We start from the raw sequence: 20,603 nt of genomic DNA, 5'->3' as shown, positions 1-20,603 counted from the left end.
AGACGTCAACGTCAAAATGGTGGAAGTCGCTTGTTTCGCTGTCTGAGAGAAAAACTGTCAAAAATGTGTAATGAAATCTCCTCAGGAAGAAGACAATGACGAGAACAACGTGATACTAGCAACGATGGAAAGACGAAATTCTATCGTTAAAGAACGATTACGCCTCAAAGATAGGATATTGGAGAGCGTCGGTCGCGCTATTAAACAGGTGGGGGAAAATGCATTGAAAATCACATGATTTCATTATATAATGATTATGTACAATCGAAGAATGCACATTGCTTAATCATCAAATTATGTAAATTATGTTTAAAATTTACCCGGCTCTTATTGTTTGTGGTTACTGTTGACTGACAAAGTGGCATAGGCCTATGATGATAGCACAATTTTGTCTCCGGCAAAGGATAGGCCTACATTAATCACGTAGCCGTACTACTCGTAGAAAAAGAGTCCGAAAAAGTTTCCATGAGTATTTCGTATTTTCAAAACGTCGAAATCAAATGGAAGAAGAGGAGGAAGACCTTACAGAATCATTTTTCTTGTATTGTGGATTTTTAGGGTATATTGTTTCAACATGGATAGACTGTTTCATCAAGATTACACTATTTGTGCTTTGATCACATAGGCTTAACAATGGAAGCCCCTAGGTGACATACGACATAATTTTTTTCACTTACACTTATAAAATACACTTATTATATCCAAATTTCGACTTATGTCAAATTTTAAGTTATTATGTCCAATTTCGATGTTAAATCGAAATTGTGAAAAAGCTAGCTCGTATGTCACCAAGGGGCTTCTGTACTTAACCACTTATCAATGGCAATTTGACTCCTAAGCCGTGATCTGGAGACGATTTGGTCCGTATTATGCTCGAGTCGAATTCTGCCTGTGCCTAATTGGGGAGGCACATTCACGCGCTAAACAGTCACTTGATACTAAACAATGCTTTAACTAAGTGAATTGACTCACTGGAACTAGTTGCAATTCGCACACAATAATTTGGCCTGTGCTGAAATTTGGGTCGGGCCTGGTCCATCATGTTTGGTCGGGCCAAACTGACACAGGCCAAATTTGACACCTGTGTGAACAGTTGCTCCGGATCAAAAACGCTTGTGTGATCGCGGCTGTAGTCATCCATTTATTTTCCTTATGAGGCAAGGAATAGAACCCGCTGGCATCGAGACTGGCCATAGTGAGAACCCTTGCCTGTGTGCATAGGCTAAGGGCCTGTAGCCGCACAGCTTTACCTTAGGCCTACAGAAATGTAAGAGCAAAAATCTAGAATGTACAAACGGTATAATATTTGTGTGATTACTATTTTTTAGTTACAAGAATACCAGTTCTGTAATGGATTCGACACCGTAACGCTTCACAACGAAGATCGACTTTTAAAGAAACTCTGCGAACATCTTGACCATGCGTTGTTACACGGGTAAGTGGAAGTCACTTCTCTGTATTAAGTGAAAAATTATGAATTATTCACACTTCAAATTATCATTAGGAACATTTTGAAACTTGTCACTTATTACCATGGTTTTCCTTGTCACCCAGATTGAAGATTTACCTCAAGGGGTTGCTTTGATATCCTGATATCAAACAGCGCCGTACTCTAGTTATATTATCTTGTTTACCCTGTTGCAACTGTCCAAACGAAGCTGGGTTAGATGTAGGATTGCTTGTAATTGTATAAATACATCAAAGACCCCTATATAGGCCTAAAAATATCTTAAACTTTTATGTGACAGTGACAAATGAACGATCATGTTCATATGGGTGATTTTTAACCTATTACTTCAAACTTATCAATTTTGATGCCTGTCAGTTTAGTAGGGGCAATTATATTAGGCTATGTGTTTTTGTGTCCCCTGTTCAAGATGCTCCTGTGTGTGCGCGGAGACCACAGATAGCTGAACTATAGGAAGCTACTAATATCTAGACAAATGAGAAAAATATATTCCCAACAAGTCTGCGCAGCTACTACGTGTGTTATTCACGTGCTGTACCAACTGAGCCACTGTGACGGTACACATTCATTTGCTGTGATGTTTAAAGTACCTATTGCTGTAGATGCCTGAAATCTATTTTCGGGGTTTATTGGGGCCACATAATTGTTTGAACAAACGAAATCTATCTGTTGTACCAGTTCATGCATAGATTTCTGTCAACATGCCAAAAATCACAAAAATACATAGGCCTACAGTAAACCGTTTGAGTTTGGCCTAACCGATTGTAGTGCCGACCAATTAATACCCGAAAGGGCTGGAGATAATTTGAAAATCTAAAAAAATTCCACCCCAATGTGTTTGTGTCTACACCATGGCGCGGTGTATGATTATTTGCTAATATTTCACTATGTTTGGCAGGTGCTACCATCTTTCGATAGAGATAAAAACTAATTACTAATTCAACATCAATACACCGCGATGCCGTGTACTAGTAAAAGTCCATCACCAATTTACGCACTGAAGGGGTCAATGATGTAGATTCATTTATTTGATATGAAATACCGGTATTATCCTCAAATATGTTTCACTCGGTATTCACAGATTACGACACATCACCAATGGATACTGGCAATTGGCGAAATATTTCACGCGAAAAGAAGCCGTAAAAGAAATCGATCGCTTGACTAAAGTGACAACCGATCTTGGGAAAGGTTCGTACTGATTGCTGGTACTGCTCTGGTTGCGTAGCTCGCTAATTTTGTTGTCTAGGGTCCGGTCACGTATGTTTTCAGAACATGGGCTTGATTCTTGTATTGAGAATTCATCTGTGAGGCCTATCTATAGAGTAGACCTTGCATGTCAGTAATTTGGATCAGTTGCTTAGATGAAATCCATCTGAATTATGAGAAATTGGATTACATGATGTTTATATGTTTATGTATAGATAGATAGAAATGATATTCAGATTTGATCAATATCTGGGTTAAACCAATCCGAATTAAGCGGGTTTTACTGAAGATTTAAAAGTAGAACATTCTAGCAGAGGCTAGTTTCACCTAGTGTTGGCACAGTGGCTTTTCGCATTTGATAGTGAATGGATAAACCCAGTATCAATGACCAACTCCAATATCCTTGTATAATGATTGACGCTTTCAATGTTGGTTTACTGAGTGTATGATTCGGGAATTAGATAATTACAAAGTCAAAATTTAAGTACAACTTTTGTATGTAAATCATCGCTTGGAATAGTCAAATAGTTACTCCAAGATCGTTGAAAGGTCTTATCTTGTTGCTTACACCGTTTCGTTCAGTAGTTTTGAGTCGACATACTTTGGGGCAGCTTTTGGTAAATCGATGAATATTTCCAGGTCGGGCTTGGCTGTACATGGCATTGAATGAAAATTTACTCGAATGCTACATGAAATGCATTACGGAGAATTCGAAAGTCGTTCGCAAATATTACGTGAAGGAATCGTTGTTATTGGACGATCAGGTTTGTATGAAGTTCGATTTGCGTCTTACTCGATGATTCATAAAATCATTGGGATTAAATCATGATCCTGTATACTCTGGATTTGCCACGATTTCGTATGTTTACTGAAAGAAGATTTTATTTCTACTTTGCAGCGGTTACAGATATTAATGACAATGACTTCGGGACTGGAATTTGTACGATTTGAACTGGAATATGTGAGTATGATATCAACACTTTATCTGTATACAGGGTCCCTATGACTCATTGATTCCTTAAAATCTTAGAATGCTTTTAAAGGTGTTCCTTTAATTTGAGCCAAATGTCCAAAACTCCTTCAATTTTGAGAAATAATTGAGGCAATTAGAAATTTACAGTGGACTATATGCCTAAACACTACATCGGTGTTGACGCGATGTAGAGAGAATCCCACAATTATAACGAAAAGGTCTGAAAATGTAACTTCGAGATAGTAGTTTATTTCAACGTTAATTTATTCCTGAAGATGACTATTAGGATTTAGTTGAAACGTTGAAATAAACTACTATCTCGAAGTTACATTTTCGGACTTTTTCATTATAATTGTGGGATTTTCTCTACATGCCTAAGTTGGGACCAGGATTTTTTTTAATACCAAATTAGAAACTATGTTTAGGATAGTGTTATGGATAAGAATTTGTTACAAAACCACCAAATTAATGGTTTACGGAGGTAAGAAATGCTGATTGAGGAGCGTACTGTAATTGGGGTATGAAAGTGATGCGGACGCTTCCTCAGAATCTTGAAAGTTTCTGCTTTTAAACTCCTTATAACCAGGAATGACTGTTCTGTAGGGACCTGGGTATACTAGACTACTCATTTAACTCTATATCCACAATCCTCAGAGTTAAAACTTCAGACAACTCGATCATCTTTAAAGGAAGAGACGTTTGCGCATAGAATCCCTGAATATTTGCCTATAACAGCTTATCTTTTTCGATAACCTCGAAAATTACAATTTCATGTTAGATTTGCAATTAAAAATAAGTTATTTAGATTATAGCCTACATAAAATGTATGAAGGAAGTTAAATGAATCCACAATTTTCAAAGCAGTAGTTCCCTATTCAACCAACTAATCCGAGTGAATAGATATGGTGATGATTTCTATATGTTTTACAGGATATGCCATATTTAGATCTATCCAGTTATATGCCGAACGCGAGACGTAGCGTCGATGAATATGACGATGAACGCCTTTCTTTAAGCAGCATGAGTTCGGAGGCTTCTCTGGTAATATTTTCATCCCATAAATTCGCTATTTTCGAGCCGATTTCATAATGTATCCCTAACTCCGAGCTGGTTCATTATCTTTCCCTTGTGACAAAAATATCGGTAAAGGGCCATTCATAAAGTGCGTGTGTGAAATTGTTTCCGATCATTAATTACCACCACAGAAGGCCTTAGGCCTATATAAATACAGCCTCCAGATATTTAGCCTCTCCACTACCACGGATAATGTGACGCCCTCACAGAGATTCGAACCCGATGGCATCATTCAATTCTAATCAATTCAGTGTATGAGGTACTGAACTGCCATCTATGAGTGAAAATTGAAACTCAATTGAAGCGGACAGTTATTTAGTATGGCTACACACCAGTGGCGTAGTGATTGGCCACACCAGCGATTGTAGTAAACGCATATATTTGCGATGTAAAATCCGTTATGCATGGTGAGAAAATATTACATTCTTTGCGACGGAAAAATCCGTCACGAATGTTATCGAAGAGGTTGATGTCCTTTGCTCTTCAATCGTTCTTTATCAGGGTGTCGCCATAAAAAATTCTCTTGTACATTTATATGTATGGTTTTGTCTTCATATCCTCCTCCCCATATACGCAAATTCAAGTACTTTGTACATTGGTACAAATTGCCGAGATTTTACTACACCCATCTGCGGATATTTACACGCCTTATGAATAGCCCCTACCGGTATATAGACAGTGTGTCGTGAACAATCGGCAAACTATTTCACCGCTTACTTAGTCGAGTCAAGTGAAATCACGAGTCTTAATAAAATCTCTCGAAATAGCACTTCATAACATCAGCCATTGTTAGCTATTGCATAGCTGACTTAGAAACAATCACAATGTAAAACGATAAGATAAGATACAACTGATCGATCGAAAGAACTATTTTCGTGTACGCGTAAAACGTTTAAGGCAATTTTATGTCTATGATAAGATAGATTATGATTGTTTTATTCAATCTTATCTTTGTATCGGATTTTTGAGCATAAAAGTTAGCTTCACCGGTGTACATGTACTGGTATTTAAGATATCCATTGGCGTAACATATACCGGTAGATAATATTCAGTTTAAGCCCATCTGAGCAACAATTCAGAAATACCCGTGTTAAAAAAAAACATGCTTATCGAAACAGGAATTACCACATCCCGATTGCTTAACTTATTTGAAACAACAAATTCGGTAGTATTGGGTGGTTACTTAAGTTTTTAGTCTTAAGTTCGTCTCCAATAAACCCTGGTGTTGAAACTTCAATTGAAAACTGTGGAACTAGTTGCTGGATTGTGTAACGCAGCTCTCAACTCGGAATTCGGCTTTGCTTAGAAAATGTTAACGCTTAAAAAGTTTTTATACTTAATACTGTGCGTTTTGTGTGCTTATTTGAAAAAAATTGAACAACCGATTGTAGGGAAAACCAAACTCGAGAAAACCATAATTGGTTCTCTTAATAATATCAATTAATTACGGGCATGAAATAATGAAATCACACGAACAGAATTTGAAAAATAATCTGTTTATTCTGTCTTAAAACTTCTGTCTTAATTTTGGGATTTTGTCGACGTAAACCGCACTTAATCTTGATCATTAGGTTTTATGAGAATGCGAATAATTCAACATACATTAAAGTCTTGATGGACCATACGTTCCGGTTTAGAATAGAAAAATAAAACTGATCCAGATTAAACAGGTTTGAATAGTGGTTTATTTTCGCGGAATAATCGTTAATCATTCAATTTTCGTTTCAGACGTCGAGTATGATGAGCGATTCTCTGTCATCGCGTAGCGTATTCGAAAACGACACTCACAGCGTCGCCAGCAGCTCGGAGAGTTCGTCGCGACCGTACGCGTACAGCGCTAGTTCCGAGAATTCTCGCCTGGCGAGTGCGTCCGACTTCACAGCGCATTCACGTACGAGCTCGATCGACAGTTTACTGAAAGACAACAACAACGTGGATTCGACGGCGATCGGTGACGCTCTGGAAGTGATCCGCGTTAAACGTAAGAAGAAAAAGCGTAAAGGTTCCGACCCGCCGACGCCGACTACGCCGTCAACTGCATCGGATTCGCCGTTGCTGACGAGTTTAAACGAGTTCAGTATCAAGGAAGAAAATCCGTGCGAACCGAAGTCGCCGAAATCGAAGCAAAATATCCTAGCTTCGGATAGTCAGGATAGCGGCGTTGGAGAGGTGCCGACGACGTCAGACAGTCAGGATAGCGGAATGGGCGGAGAAGAGCCGCTTTATGTCGACCCGCTCGCGAAACACGTGCGCGCCGTGTTCCAAAAACGTCAGATAGTCCGCGGCAATTCGCCTACGACGACGGCGGGCGACGACACGAACGTCGTAACCGTTCACAAGGAGGAACTATCGCGAATCATCGACGTGAATTTCTGTCCGGACGGCGAGGAACGCAGCGAGGCGGACGGCGATAATCAACTCGACGATAACAATCGTCGTTCGGCAACAGGCGGACGACGACGCGTGGACGTGAGCGATATAGTTAGATCGTTGTCGGAGTCGCCGCGTACGAGCGGCTCGGTTGTCGTAGCCGCCGGAGAACCGAGCGCCGATAGTTCGTACTCTAGTCATCACGGAAGTCCGTCTGTATCTATGGGAACGGTTCAAGCGAGTCCTCGAGTAGCTAACGGACTGGTCTCGGCTGGCGCTCCTGTTCCTAATGGACCGGTTCCGGCTAGTCCTCCAGTTGGTAACGGAACGTTTCAGGCGAATTCTCCACCGGTTCACGCTAGTCCGTCTGTCGGCGGCTACGACGCAGACTTCATCTCGACATTATCACCGAGCAACTCGGTGGTTCTGAGTTCGTCGATGGCCCGGCCCGAAACTAGAGGCTCTGTAGACAATGATCTGGATACGGCTAGCGCCGTCTGCGGCGGGAATCGTACGACGCTGCCGGTCGTGGCTGTCAACGCCTCAGCGGCGCAGAGGAGCGGCGGCGTCGACTCGAGCTGGAATGATATCTATTCCGCTAGTTATCAGAGAAATGAGATCAACAACGATTTCGACGATTTGATGGTTGATCGTAGGAGTTACTACGACGACCGCAGTGTCGGTGGTAACAGAGATGATATTGACGGTTCGATCGTTATAAGTAAGTCGTATTTTTTACATGCCGTACGTATGTATTCCTGTTCAGGTGCATCCTTCATCAGCAGGGATTCAAACCTGATGGCATCGCTAGACTCTGCCACAGCATGAAACCAACCCTGCCACACTAGACTGTGTGCACAGGTACATGGCTTGTATCAGATTGCCTGCTGTAAAATCGCTGAGGCAAATTCCAAGGGAACACTATAATTGGAAAAGCCAAGGTGGTAATATAACAAGATTTCTGATTGGCTTATAATGATGTCATCTAAGCTTCGCATTGAGGCTGGTCTGGCAGGGTTTCACACCGTGGCGAGTCTCAATGCCATCAGGTTCGAATCCCTGTCAGAGGGGAGGATGGTTCGAAGTACTTTTGCTTATCACTGAGATGAATGATGCAATTTGTTAAAATGATAAGGATTATATAAGTTTCTATTTCTTCAAATCGCTACTAGTCCTACAGTTTTAATCAGATCAATTCCAAATTTGGTATGGATGTTCTATGGACCACGTCCTATGAAGTTACAGAGCCATTTTCTGGATTCGTTCACCAGGGGGCGCCCTTTGGGGCAGAATTTCTATTTCTTCAAATTGCTATTAGTCCTACAGTTTTAATCAGATCAAGTCCAAATTTGGTATGAATGTTCTATGGACCAATACCTACAGTACAGAGCCCTTTTTGGATTTGGCCAAAAGGGGCACCCCTAGGTATGCAGCTTCTATTTCTTCAAATCACACAGCGGAGCTATATAAGCTGATAGGCTCCTTGTCATACTGATAGCTAACAGTATTTGTTACGATCAAGCCCAGGTGCAAATTGCACTTCTGTGGCTCGAGTTAAAAATGTTTTAGAATCTTGGACTTGGTTTTCACTTAGTTTACATAGGTCTTTTAAACTTAAGCAAGTGACCCCACACGTTAAATTACAAAATATGATCACGTATTTTGAGAATTCATGTCCTTTTCTTTTTCTGGTCAGATGCTCCCGAGGATGATCTAACCGTGGACGCCGGTGCCGATGAAATAGACGATAGTCTAGTCGCGATACAGAATGGATTATTGATGCCGTTGTTACGAGGCGAAGGGGACGGAGCCAGTCAGGGTTCTCTAGACGATCGCAATCTGCTGACCGGCGACGGACGACAAGTGATCGGCTCCAGCGAAACGAGCTCCCCCGATTCAACTTCATCTCAGGAATGGGACATCAAGTATGTAGGTCGATAAATTCTGTTCACAGTTCTCTTATTCTAATGCAGGCTACTGTGGCGATGGAGGACTCACTAGGTGCGCTGGCATGAAGATAGTCTTTCATGTACATTGTGTACCAAAAATGGTTGATGCTCGTATGAGCTGAAAGCTGGAAGAGTCAAAATTACGTTATCCGGTATATGATGCGTTTCATGTCGCGTGTTTGTGTAAATCTTAAGCCGTTTATTTCAGGGTTGATAATAATACGATGTTATACCTGATGTTGGACGTTTTTCAAGAACAAGATGAACAGTTTCATAAGGTTCGTTCGTTTGTTCGTTCGTTTGTTTGAAGCACTCGCCCAGTCGCTGACATTTCATAGTGCATTAAAATCCGTGAGACTTCGGGTGACCTTACGTATGGCGTATGTCGACTTGAGAATTTCAGTCACAGTCTGAGATAACGCTGCCATTGGAATAAGAAAATATGGCGTTTAACGAATTTGGAATCGTAAACAATTGTTCTTTAGTTGAATTTGAATTAGATTTGGCACAATGGCGTGTTTACAAAATAGCTCATTTCAGTTGATTCCCAGTTGTATGGCAAGTTCATGTGATTTTGTAGTAGATAGCCAAGGCTTTCATATGATTTAGATTTGATGAGGTGGGCCACCAAAATTGTGACCTGTTGACCCCAAATCTAATCCTGATTTACTGGTATTTAGGAATTTTCTATTATTTGTAGATGTACCGTACGTCGGTTGGACACACTGAGAGTGAATGTCAAACCGTTTTCCTATTACTCACTGATCAGTCTTTATATCTACTCGTACAAGGATTAACCGATATTAGATACCACCGCGAAGCTGTCATCAAATACAGGGAATTAGATTTTATTTCAGTAAGTTTAGTAATCACGCAAAAAAGTTTGGGACTGTTAGACTTGTGTCCCTAGTTCAAAGAAGCCAGAGCTAAGATTTGTAGGTTTGTAGACACGGCTAAGAGGTCATGGTTGGATTCCAAATATCGGTACTCGGAAAGGTTCATTGATAGTTTATGCAGCAGGCTACCGCTTTACTACACATTGCCAGTTGCTATACAATATGGCTTTACAGAAAATGTACCTCTCTTCAACCATTTCCAGATTTTTTCTCAACCTGGTGAATGAATTTGGTCTTTCTATTTTGTAGTTGAGTTTGAACTATCAGATGATAAACATTGTGTGCACAAATCGACGAAAACAATTCTGGATCACGACCGGAGACGAACAACTAACCAAGTATGTGAAATGTCAAAAATAAGAGCTTACCTGTTTACATCAACGAATACAGTAAATCCGACTTCATCTGGATCCATATGGGATTGATGAAATTAATCTTTGAAACATCTGGATGAATGATCATATTTTACAGTAAACTCCGCGTTTAGCTGCACCGGTCTGTTTGATGATGTGTTCAAACCGGTAGAATAATGAAAAGATTTTCTATCCCTACTATTTTTCATTGTGAAAAAAAAAAGATTCGAAAATCTATACCGGTAATGTTTTGCCGGTCCTGACACTATCATTATAGGCATAGTCCACTGGACGTAGATTTTAGGTGAAACTTAAAAATGATATCCGAAATAGTGCGAAATCTGGATTAAGCGGTGCAACTGTATTTTATCCGATAAGTTAACCAGGCGACTTGAACCCGAGTTTTGATACTGAATTCCCGAGTTATGAGTAAAACCTAACTAAGTTGATCGAGATCGATACGCATCAACTCTGTAACTTGTTACTTCGATTTTGTAGGAGTTTTCTGTCGACATTGGATCAGATTCTACGTCAAGAAGATCTAAATTTACCTCGATTGAGCGTTTTGACTGACGCGACGACTCAAAAGATTACGCTACGTAAATGGTTGGCATCGGAATGTAGATGCCAGGTGAGTAGTTACAACTGAGGCTGTGGTCTTCCATAACTTAGAATACCAGTTGGGCTCGGTGTTGCTTACATTGATATTTGAATTCAACTGTCAACTTGAGAATCACTATTATTCTCAGGGCTGTTCCTGATTTTCAGTATTTGTTACTATTTTATAACGAGTAGATTCGTTGAGTAGCCGTGTTAACCGGGTTAAGAATAAATAACGAGACTGAGTAGTACTATATAGGTTAACTAGTTATTTGATGCACAAGCTTTCGCTACTAATGTATAGAAGCTTCATCTGGTGAATGATGAAGATTCTATACATTAGTAGCGAAAGCTTGTGCGTCAAATAAATAGCTAACCTATAAAGCACTACTCGTCTCGTTATTTATCTTATAACCAGAAATACTGATTTGATTTGAGTTGTGTTGATTCATTCTATCCAGGTTTCTTCATATAGTTGAACAATTTAGACTTATGTTCACTGAATAATATAGCTTAACTGACTGGAGCTCTCATCTAGTTCTCTAGATTTGTTCACCACCTGGGGTTTGCTCTGATGACATCTTTCGAATGTCGTCTTTCGAATGTGTGGAATGACCTGTTTAACCGAAATAAGGGGGAGGCACCAACAGATTCACCCTATCTGAATCCCGAATGATGTCATCATAGGAAGTCCCAGAACAAATCTAGAGAACTCGATGAAAGCTGCTGTAAGTTAAGCTATATTATCCAGTGAAAATAAGTCTGATTTGATTTGTTTGATGCATACAGAAATATGAAATGTGTTACTGAGGATCTAACTGTTGATTAATCTGATTAATTTATATTAATATATTTATATTATTTATATTTCTTTCATATTTCAATGAAATTTTACTGAAAGAAATTTCAATTTATTACTGATAGCACTTTTCAGAGTTTGGCAGCCCTGTATTCGGTACAGAAAGAAAACTTTGTATACGTAAATATAGTAATCAGGACCCGGTTTTATGCCTGATACAAGTCGACTGGAAGTTTCAAAAAGAGATTAGTTAGCCCTGAGAATTATCCTACCTTTTATTCATTGTCAAAAACCAAGCCTTGAAAAATATCACAATCATGCAAGTTCACATGGTTTAAAACTTCGATTTATTTTTGAGCCCCGTTATGTTTGTATGTATCAGTTTTGTGAAAACTCTAGTTCTATATTCAGGTGAATGACGTCGAGGTTCTGCGGTATACCCTCGTGCATTGGGAAGACCCCGGTTCGTCGTCGCAAACATGCATGCATAATCACACGAGCAAAGAGGGTATCCTACTTTATAAAGATCACAGTTCATTCCTGCTCGGATCCATCTGGAAAGCTGCTTATTTCGTTTTGAAGTAGGTTCAATTCGTGTTGAAGTAAATCCCTCGAACGCGAGACAAATACACTCGTTTCTAACGTAATGGGCAAAAATTATCAAAAATTGTCCTCTTTATGTATTTTTGGCATTATTTATGATAGAGCCAGCTTAATTTGGATCATTTGGGACTGCCTAAATTGATCCAGTTCAGAGGAAATCCAGATTAAGCGTCATTGTGACGTGGTCATGGTTTTGCGTTCACTTTTCGTCCGTCCGTAGACGGAATCCAGTTATTTTGGGAAGTTTTGATGACGCTTCAATGTAATGTCCTGATATTTGGGTTACACATGTAACTACCCTAGACACATCTTCAGCCCAAAAACTGGCCCTGTCAGGATCAAGATGGCCGACTGGCAGCCATTGTTGTTTGCCAATATAAGCACTTTTTACACGTTTTTGAGGGAAATTTTGAAGACGCTTTGATCAATTACCTTGATCTTTCGTATATATTTGAATCCCCCTAGGACCCATAAGTATAACAAAATTTGGGTCGATGGGACTCGAGATGGCCGTCCTATGACCTTTTTAGTGCCCAAAAATGTCAATTTTGGCCTGAATTCTGAGTCCTGTAGCTTCCTACTGGTTTGCCATTTCTCATTGCAATTGCTGATGGGTATTCTTTGGAAAGGGATGTTTTATACCTGAGACAGGTATTTTTTATCAGCCAATTATGACGCAATTTGCAGCCATCTTGGTGTTATCAGTACTCATTCATAGGTGGGAAAAAGTTTTTCGACATTATATTGATACCTAAGCATATTTTGATACCACAATGAATTAGAAAGTTGTAGCTTATAACATGTTCTATGATTGTGATGAGTTTCAAGGTCATTGGTTTTTGTATATGGTTACCAGGGGGCGTTGAATATTGAAATTGTTAGATTGTTGTGCATTTAAAAACACTTCCCAAGTGAGCATGGTGTCCCTGTTTGTCAAACTGGTTAGGAAAAAGGCTTGTGAGCCGTAAGTAATGTACATTTTTGCTATTAAATGGAAATGAGAAAATCAAGATATAAGTGTAAGATATTTGCTATTGTTTAGTTTCAGTGTTTAAGTGTGGTGTAAATTAATAAAATTGAGGAAAAGTGTTCAAACTTGGAATCCGATTCGTCAGTCAATGAGTGCATGGTTTCCAACATCACAGTCATAGTGTACATAACATTGGAATTACGGTACAGCTTAGAAATAACTAATATTTATTTTCCGTTGCGTCTGCATTTAAACTGAAAATTGAATGGCATTTTGGAAAGAAATTAAACGCGATTAAAATGCGAACTGTACATTTTTGCATCGGTATTCATTCACGGGTGCGATGCGTTTCAATAGGAAGCTGTACCGTAAATAAATTTCCTTAAATTTCTAGAATAAACTCATCTGAAATAACGGGTTTGACTGCATTTCAAACAAATAGATTCCTTCAAGATGGGAATGATTAATCTGTCCCAAATGTAGGGAAAAAGAAAAAAATTTGTTTTTGTGACAGTGGATTTAACTTTTATATCAACTAATATTAGCCTAATGCAATTTCGTTGATCGAAAATCCATTAAATCGATGACAATATGAATCTAATTTTCCTACGAGTTTGAACGCAATTTATTGACACGACTATTTTTCGAGATTATATACCTCATCAGGTGAAACACGTGTGAATCAAATGAATAATATACAGATTTAGTAAACACATTAAGGGTTATTAAATTTTAAGTGAATTCAAAGCTAATTACTTACAAGCTTTTTATAAAAAGCTAATTATTCAAGTACATTTAGGATGAATGAATTAAATTGTTTATATACATTAACGATGAAACACTTAAGCGCTTAAGTTAATTTTCACAGCATCTCGTCCCTTTCCCTGTTGTTTGTTGTGAATTAATTTACATCAAAATCTTATTGATATTTCGTTGTGTTTCGTGATTTCAGGGACGGAGTTCTCTATCAATACGACGATCAACAGGATAGTCGATTGTCGGTGCCGAAATTATGTCTTCCATTGAGGTAACGATCTATGATCTATGATTTATAATGAAATTCATAACCGAAATAGAGAAATTTCATTACGGTTGAATGCATAGATAATATTGAGTTGTGGAGGAGGTGTGTTAACTTGGTGTCAAATCAGTAAAACGTGAAGGTAGTACTTGTAGGTTAACTTGATTTTGTTAGAAATATGAGTGCATGCGCAGGTTTGCCGCACGAAAGTTGCAGCATGAATCAGATTGCTTGTTGTAAAGTCGCTGAGGTAAATTTCACAGATAGATTATGAATGAATAAATACCCGGCTGAAATAAAATGGGATATCTGCTAATGACAGCTAAGCTGCTGCTCATATTGTAGCCGCTTACTTGGGCTAGTATGGCAGGGTTTTGTGTTTAGTACCGTGGCAAGTCTTGATGCCATCAAGTTCGAATCCCTGCTGGGGAGGATGGTATTTCTAGTAAAATCAAGTTCACCTAAGCGATACCTGTTTTCATGTTCATAAAAAGTAATCGTAGAATTTTTTGCGAAAATTCACGAAAAATTTGATTTCGATTTATCGTATATTTTACAGTAGCGAAGAATGTAGCGGTTGCCGAAGAAACCCGAACAATGATCGTCAGTATTGTTTCGATGTGATATTAACCAATGGTACGGCGACATTACAATTATCTGCGCCGAACGATGGCGAATTGCAGAGCTGGTTGATGGCGCTGTGCCAAGCGGTAGCGGACGGAATAAATGTATGATGATACGTGGATCTTTCAATTTTCCTAATTATTGAAGTATTTTTGGTCCCAAAACAACAGATCCAGTTTCTCAGTTCTCGGTGAAGATTTGACTCAAAAAGTTAAAACATCGGAAATTAACTTATCTAACCTCAGCCACCTTTAATTATAAATGCACTCAAAACTCCAGATACAAGTATTAATCAAATCAACTCACTACTATACTCAAGACTTCATTAGCCCACTTGGGACTTTAGTCCCAGCGGGCTATTGCGTTCACTTTTTGTCCGTCGTGTGTCAGTACGTCCATCCATAGATGGAATCCAGTTATTTTGGGAAGTTTTGAAGAAGCTTCAATGTAATGTCTTGATATTTGGGTTACACATGTATCTACCCTAGACACATCTTCAGCCCAAAAATTGGCCCTCTCAGATTCAAGATGGCCGACTGGCAGCCATTGTTGTTCGCCAAAATCAGCACTTTTGACACATTTTTGAAGTTTTCGAGGGAAATTTTGAAGACGCTTTTATCAACTACCTTTATCGTGCGTATATATTTGTATCCCCCAAGGGCCCATCAGCATGAGAAAAATTGGGTCGATTGGACTAAAGATGGCTGTCCTGTGACCTTTTTTGTGCCCAAAAATGTCAATTTTGGCCTGAATTCTGAGTCCTGTAGCTTCCTAATAGATTGCCATTTTTCATTGCAATTTGTGATGGGTATTCTTTGGAAAGGGATCTCTTATACACGAGACAGGTATATTTGATCAGGCAATAATGACGCAATTGGTGGCCATCTTGGTGTCATCAGTACTCATTCGTAGGTGGAAAAAAGTTTTTTCTCATTATATTGATACTTAAGCAAATTTTGTAACCACAATCAATTGGAAAGTTGTACCTCATGACATGATCTATGATCGTGGTGAGTTTCAAGGTCATTGGTTTTTGCATATGGCCACCAGGGGGCGTTGAACAATGAAATAATTTATTATTTCTATATTATATTTGTCATTTGTTATTATATTTATATTTTATTATATTGGTCCTCTATCAAATATGCCTTTTGCGCTTCAACCGCATTATTCTTTACATTCCATCATAAAAAGGCATTGGTCCATTGATCATTTGATTACAACCGGCTTTCTGATATCACGTTTCTTCCGTGGTATGCGCCATGTCATATAGTCATCTGATTGTTCGGTCATTGTTGACTGGCTACACATCACAGAGGGTTTCCCGGAACCTTCTTTCTCATAAACGCACACGACGCAGGAAAACACTCCCGTTTGTCGTGTTTCCCTGCATCTTGGGCTTAAGGGTCAAATTTTACCGGCAACTGTGGAACTGGGCCCTAATTAAGGCAGCGGAGTAGCAGGTATACTGTATTTCAATTGTTGTTTCCCACTTTGCAGGGTTCCCAGCAAAACTGCCAAGCGTGTTTACCGTGCTGTGGTGTTCTAACCAACGCGAAACTAATCATGTGTCAAGAGGACGTCCAGACGAATTTCTTCCGGACGTTAGGAAGTGCTAATATTACCGATATAACGTCGGTCTATGTGGATAATGGTGCTAAATCGTATTGTATACTGGTCAGTTTTACCATCGATGATCCTTTGCTCGAGTGTCTTTTCGTTGATTTCTGTTTCTTGTATACCTTTTTGAATTTTGATCATTTACGTAACTCTAGGAATTTGAATCGCAAGAAAACACTGTGTCATCGGCTAAATGGGTGCTATACTTCAATAGTGAGCTCGAGAGGGAGAAATATATACAATCATTGTCCTCGGCTTGGGAATCGTATTTTCAGGTTAGTCGGGCTATTAAAATTGCATGAACTTATGGAGTAGCACTACGAGAGAGGTGCACCTAGAAACTATAAACTACCGAACAAAACCCGCTGTCGATATAACGGTTTATTCTGACAGTTTTGAAGTTTTGACTAAACTTCATTAGAGACACGAAAATGAAAATTTTCATTTCTCTTTTGATGGAAGTTTAGTCAAACTCAGAATAAACTGTTATATCATCAACTGCGGGCTTTGCTCATTAACTCTGAAGGACTGAGATCAGTCTACCTACCAGTCACTACTGACTGACCACAACAGCATTCACTATAGCCGCCATCACACAAGCGTTTCTGGCCCGGGCTAAGTTTGGTCCAGAACAACTGTTCGCACGCGTGCCAAATGGGCCCAAGCCTGGTTTAGCATGGGAAAAATGATCGAGTTTGAACTGCAACTGGTTCCGGAAATGACCCACTTCACTTTGTTTGAGCATTGTTTAGTATCGAGTGAGTGGTTTATGGTTGAGCGCGCTCTCTAATTAGGCACAGGTCAAATTTGGCGCGAGCATGATCCGTTGCAATTTAGCCCGCGCCAAATCGTCTGCGTGTGATCGCTGCTTATATTTATTGGTGTTAAGATAATATGATATTCACACTAAGAATGAGAGAGTCTGCAATGTTTCTGTGAGCTACTATGATAGATATTAGCTTAACATTCTATTCGACCATAGGTAGGCCTATATTTCGTTGGTCATCTTCAGAATGACTGTACAGAAATCCACTTATTCACTAATTCAATCCCTGAACATGACTATTAGGATATATGTAGTCGCAATGTTAAATGAATACTAGCTCAAGGAAACATTTCGGACTCATTTTGTTCTTACGGATTATTTTCACATCATCATCAGTATCATTAATGGCAGCCACTGCCTTATGTATATTGTATTGTATGTGTGATACAGTAGACTCCACCCAAGTCGGATCTGATAAACTGGGAGATAATAGTTTAACTTGGGTGTTTATTGTTGAAATAATTCTCTGATCATTAGTACCGGTATATGAATTATACACCATCGAATTTCGGATATCTCTAAAGACCACAAAATTTCCACGGTCTGAAAATATCGTTTCATTGAAATTCACTGTATAGATGGCGATACTATGGTTATCATTGTCCATTTTACCTAGTCTAGGTAAAATGGACATTTCTAGTAGAAATGGCGAAAGCTCTCAATCTCCCACAACCAAAATTACCTTCAGCCGATGCAAGTATCAATTGTACAGCTCCTTCAGAAATAAACTAATGCTGGTATCCATAATAATCAGTTTTGATAATAGCTCATTGGATTAAGCCGAAAAGTCACTATTCTTCTGTGGATATTTTGAATTTATTGAGCTTAAAATCTTGAAGATCTCTTTCTGTTGATAAAATGCCAGGTGTTCGTTGCTTGGGTGTAAGTTGAATTTCAATCAAAAATATTTGAGGTGAAATCCAGAACATGTGTGAAGTCTAGATGCCAATGCGGTATCTATTTCAACTTCTCTTGAGAGGTGGTCAGCTCAGTCAATGTTTTGTAGTACAAACGTATCTAATAAAGGACCCACACAAATGGGCAGCTGAACTAAAACATTGATTTGTTATCCATTTGTGCTGTATTGAAGCGTACAGCGTAAAATGGATTAAAATCAATGTTTCAGTTCAACTGCTCATCTGTTCTAGTCCTATTGAGATCTATAACTGACTGAGCCAAGCCGCCTGGCGTCCTCTCAAGCACAGATGAAATAGGCATTAGAATGTAGGAATATTGCAAGAACGGTGACTGAATGTCTGAGGGGGTGGGTTCAGGCTGCGTGCGTTCGTCGCTGATCATTTTCCTTGATTTATTTCACCAGGTGGCAATACCAGTACAGCTTCTAGACGACGTATGCTTGCAACGGAAATGCCGGGAAAACATCGCAATATTGAAACGCCCTCAATTCGCTAGTCACATGCCGAAACGCCGCGCCATTACGAAATGAGTGAAAGGTACCCGGTACCCATGTCTCAGAGATGAAACAAGTCGCTATAGAAACGATTACGCTGTGGAAGGCTGTTGTTGTCATGGATACGTGTTTTTACAGCGTAAAACATCATCGTCATAGAAACAGTGTATCTATATTGTCGGTGTTAAATAATCTTCTGTGATATACACTACAAAATTTTTGCATTCAGCGGACTGAATCTAAATCAACAACAACAAAAAAATAAAACTCACTTGCATTTGTATGAATTTATTCTTCTGTGAGCACAAAAATTATTCGTTGTCTCCTCTTCTGCTACAGATTAAAGATATTATCATGATAACTATGATAATTATCATGGTAATTATTATAATGTGCGATAATGTTGATAGATATAAAGGATGTTTTTATCGTGTCATATTCGGAAGATACAACTCGATAATCAGGTGTCATTTGGTGTTATGTAACGTTTTCACTGTTCCGGTAATCTAAACAAGTTCGAACTCTTGTAAATAGTCGTGTGTGAAAAAGGTGAATTTTCGCGCTTTCGGGGGTACCGTTTTTTTTGCATCGGCATTTTTAAGAGTGGATTTAAAGTTTTCAATCACGGGGGCCATCGGTTGCAGTAGTTGAATACGGATGAACGGCATAGTGACGATTAGAGAAAAAATTCATGGTTGCAATGGTATCCGTGCATTGATCACCATCAATCTTTTGAGCGACTGGCTCCAGTGTCCATTTTCATGAAAAAAATTTAAGCATTAATCGATTAAGTTTGAATTGTTGTCCTCGTTGACAACGCGAGAAGTAACCACAATTCTTAGTTAACCTTTTTTGTGAAAATGGACCATCGGCCAGCTTCACAAAATAAACCATAAAGTTCAAATCAAAACTTAGATTTTTGTTGCAATCGGTGTTACTTAATGCCAATACCCAATAGAAATCAGCGATTCAACTCAATCGTATTTTTTTGTCTGAAATTGTACCCCTGGTTTGACGGTGTTCTGACAGGGTTGAGGTTATACTAACCTCTTATATGGTTTTATTAATTCAATAATTCCAGAAACGTCTTTCTTTAATATATCGAATGCTAAGCATTTTAAAATTTGTTGTTAACGCTTTCAGTGAAATAAATGTTACTAAAATGTGCTTTGTAAGAATAAATATATAAATGTTTCAATCAGAAAAGTTTGAATTGACGTTATTAATTGATTTTTGTTGTTGGTCCCTACAAGATCTGCCATTCCTGGATATAAGGAGTTAGGAAAAGAAAACAATTTGTGGAAGCGTCTGCATCACTTTAATAGCCTAACTACTTAAGACGACTCTTAGATCGGTACCGTTTATCTCAGTAAACCGTTAATTTGGTGGTACCTAAACTTTAATTCTAATTAGAAAAATGCAAGTCCCAAATATTGATTTAGGGGTAGTTTACTGTGCAACTACAAACTAGACATGGTGGCCTATCGATGTGGAACTGGCATCAGATGATATAGACCTTTTTTTCCGGGCCCTGGAAAAGCTCTGGAAATTTTGTTCTTTTCTCCATATGAATAGGGTGTGGAAAATCAGAAAATGGTCGCAAAATGAAATTTTCCTGCTATTCCTAATCGTAGGCTATATGCCTAAATGTCTTACTACTCTTAGATAACAAACTTTATGAAAACACTTTGTCGATGGTATTGATAATTGGCGCGTGTTTACTTTGAACATGGACGTAGGCCCTATAAACTAGATTCACACGTCCATGCTTTGAATGGCCCTACATTGCTTGTTCCAGGTTGGCAATGTGTAACTAACGTTAAGGGGTGAAAATTTG

General features: G+C 38.9%; 1 protein-coding gene across 1 annotated transcript; it reads left to right on the top strand.

The window, feature by feature from the left end:
- On the top strand, window positions 1–19,929 carry LOC141908757 (pleckstrin homology domain-containing family M member 2-like). The gene is made up of 18 exons (XM_074798941.1): window positions 1–208; window positions 1,329–1,435; window positions 2,550–2,659; window positions 3,317–3,441; window positions 3,576–3,638; window positions 4,581–4,691; window positions 6,453–7,815; window positions 8,791–9,019; window positions 9,252–9,321; window positions 9,744–9,899; window positions 10,189–10,277; window positions 10,791–10,923; window positions 12,103–12,272; window positions 14,217–14,291; window positions 14,845–15,013; window positions 16,410–16,586; window positions 16,685–16,804; window positions 18,677–19,929. The coding sequence occupies exons 1-18, from the start codon at window positions 71–73 to the stop codon at window positions 18,800–18,802; spliced, it is 3,531 nt and encodes a 1,176-aa protein (XP_074655042.1). The 5' UTR covers window positions 1–70; the 3' UTR covers window positions 18,803–19,929.
- The last annotated feature ends 674 nt before the right edge of the window (window positions 19,930–20,603 follow it).

Source organism: Tubulanus polymorphus, chromosome 7 (genome assembly GCF_964204645.1).
Source record: "Tubulanus polymorphus chromosome 7, tnTubPoly1.2, whole genome shotgun sequence".
Taxonomy (NCBI): domain Eukaryota; kingdom Metazoa; phylum Nemertea; class Palaeonemertea; order Tubulaniformes; family Tubulanidae; genus Tubulanus; species Tubulanus polymorphus.
Note: the sequence above shows the minus strand (reverse complement) of the source record. Positions and strands in the feature narration are given on the sequence as shown.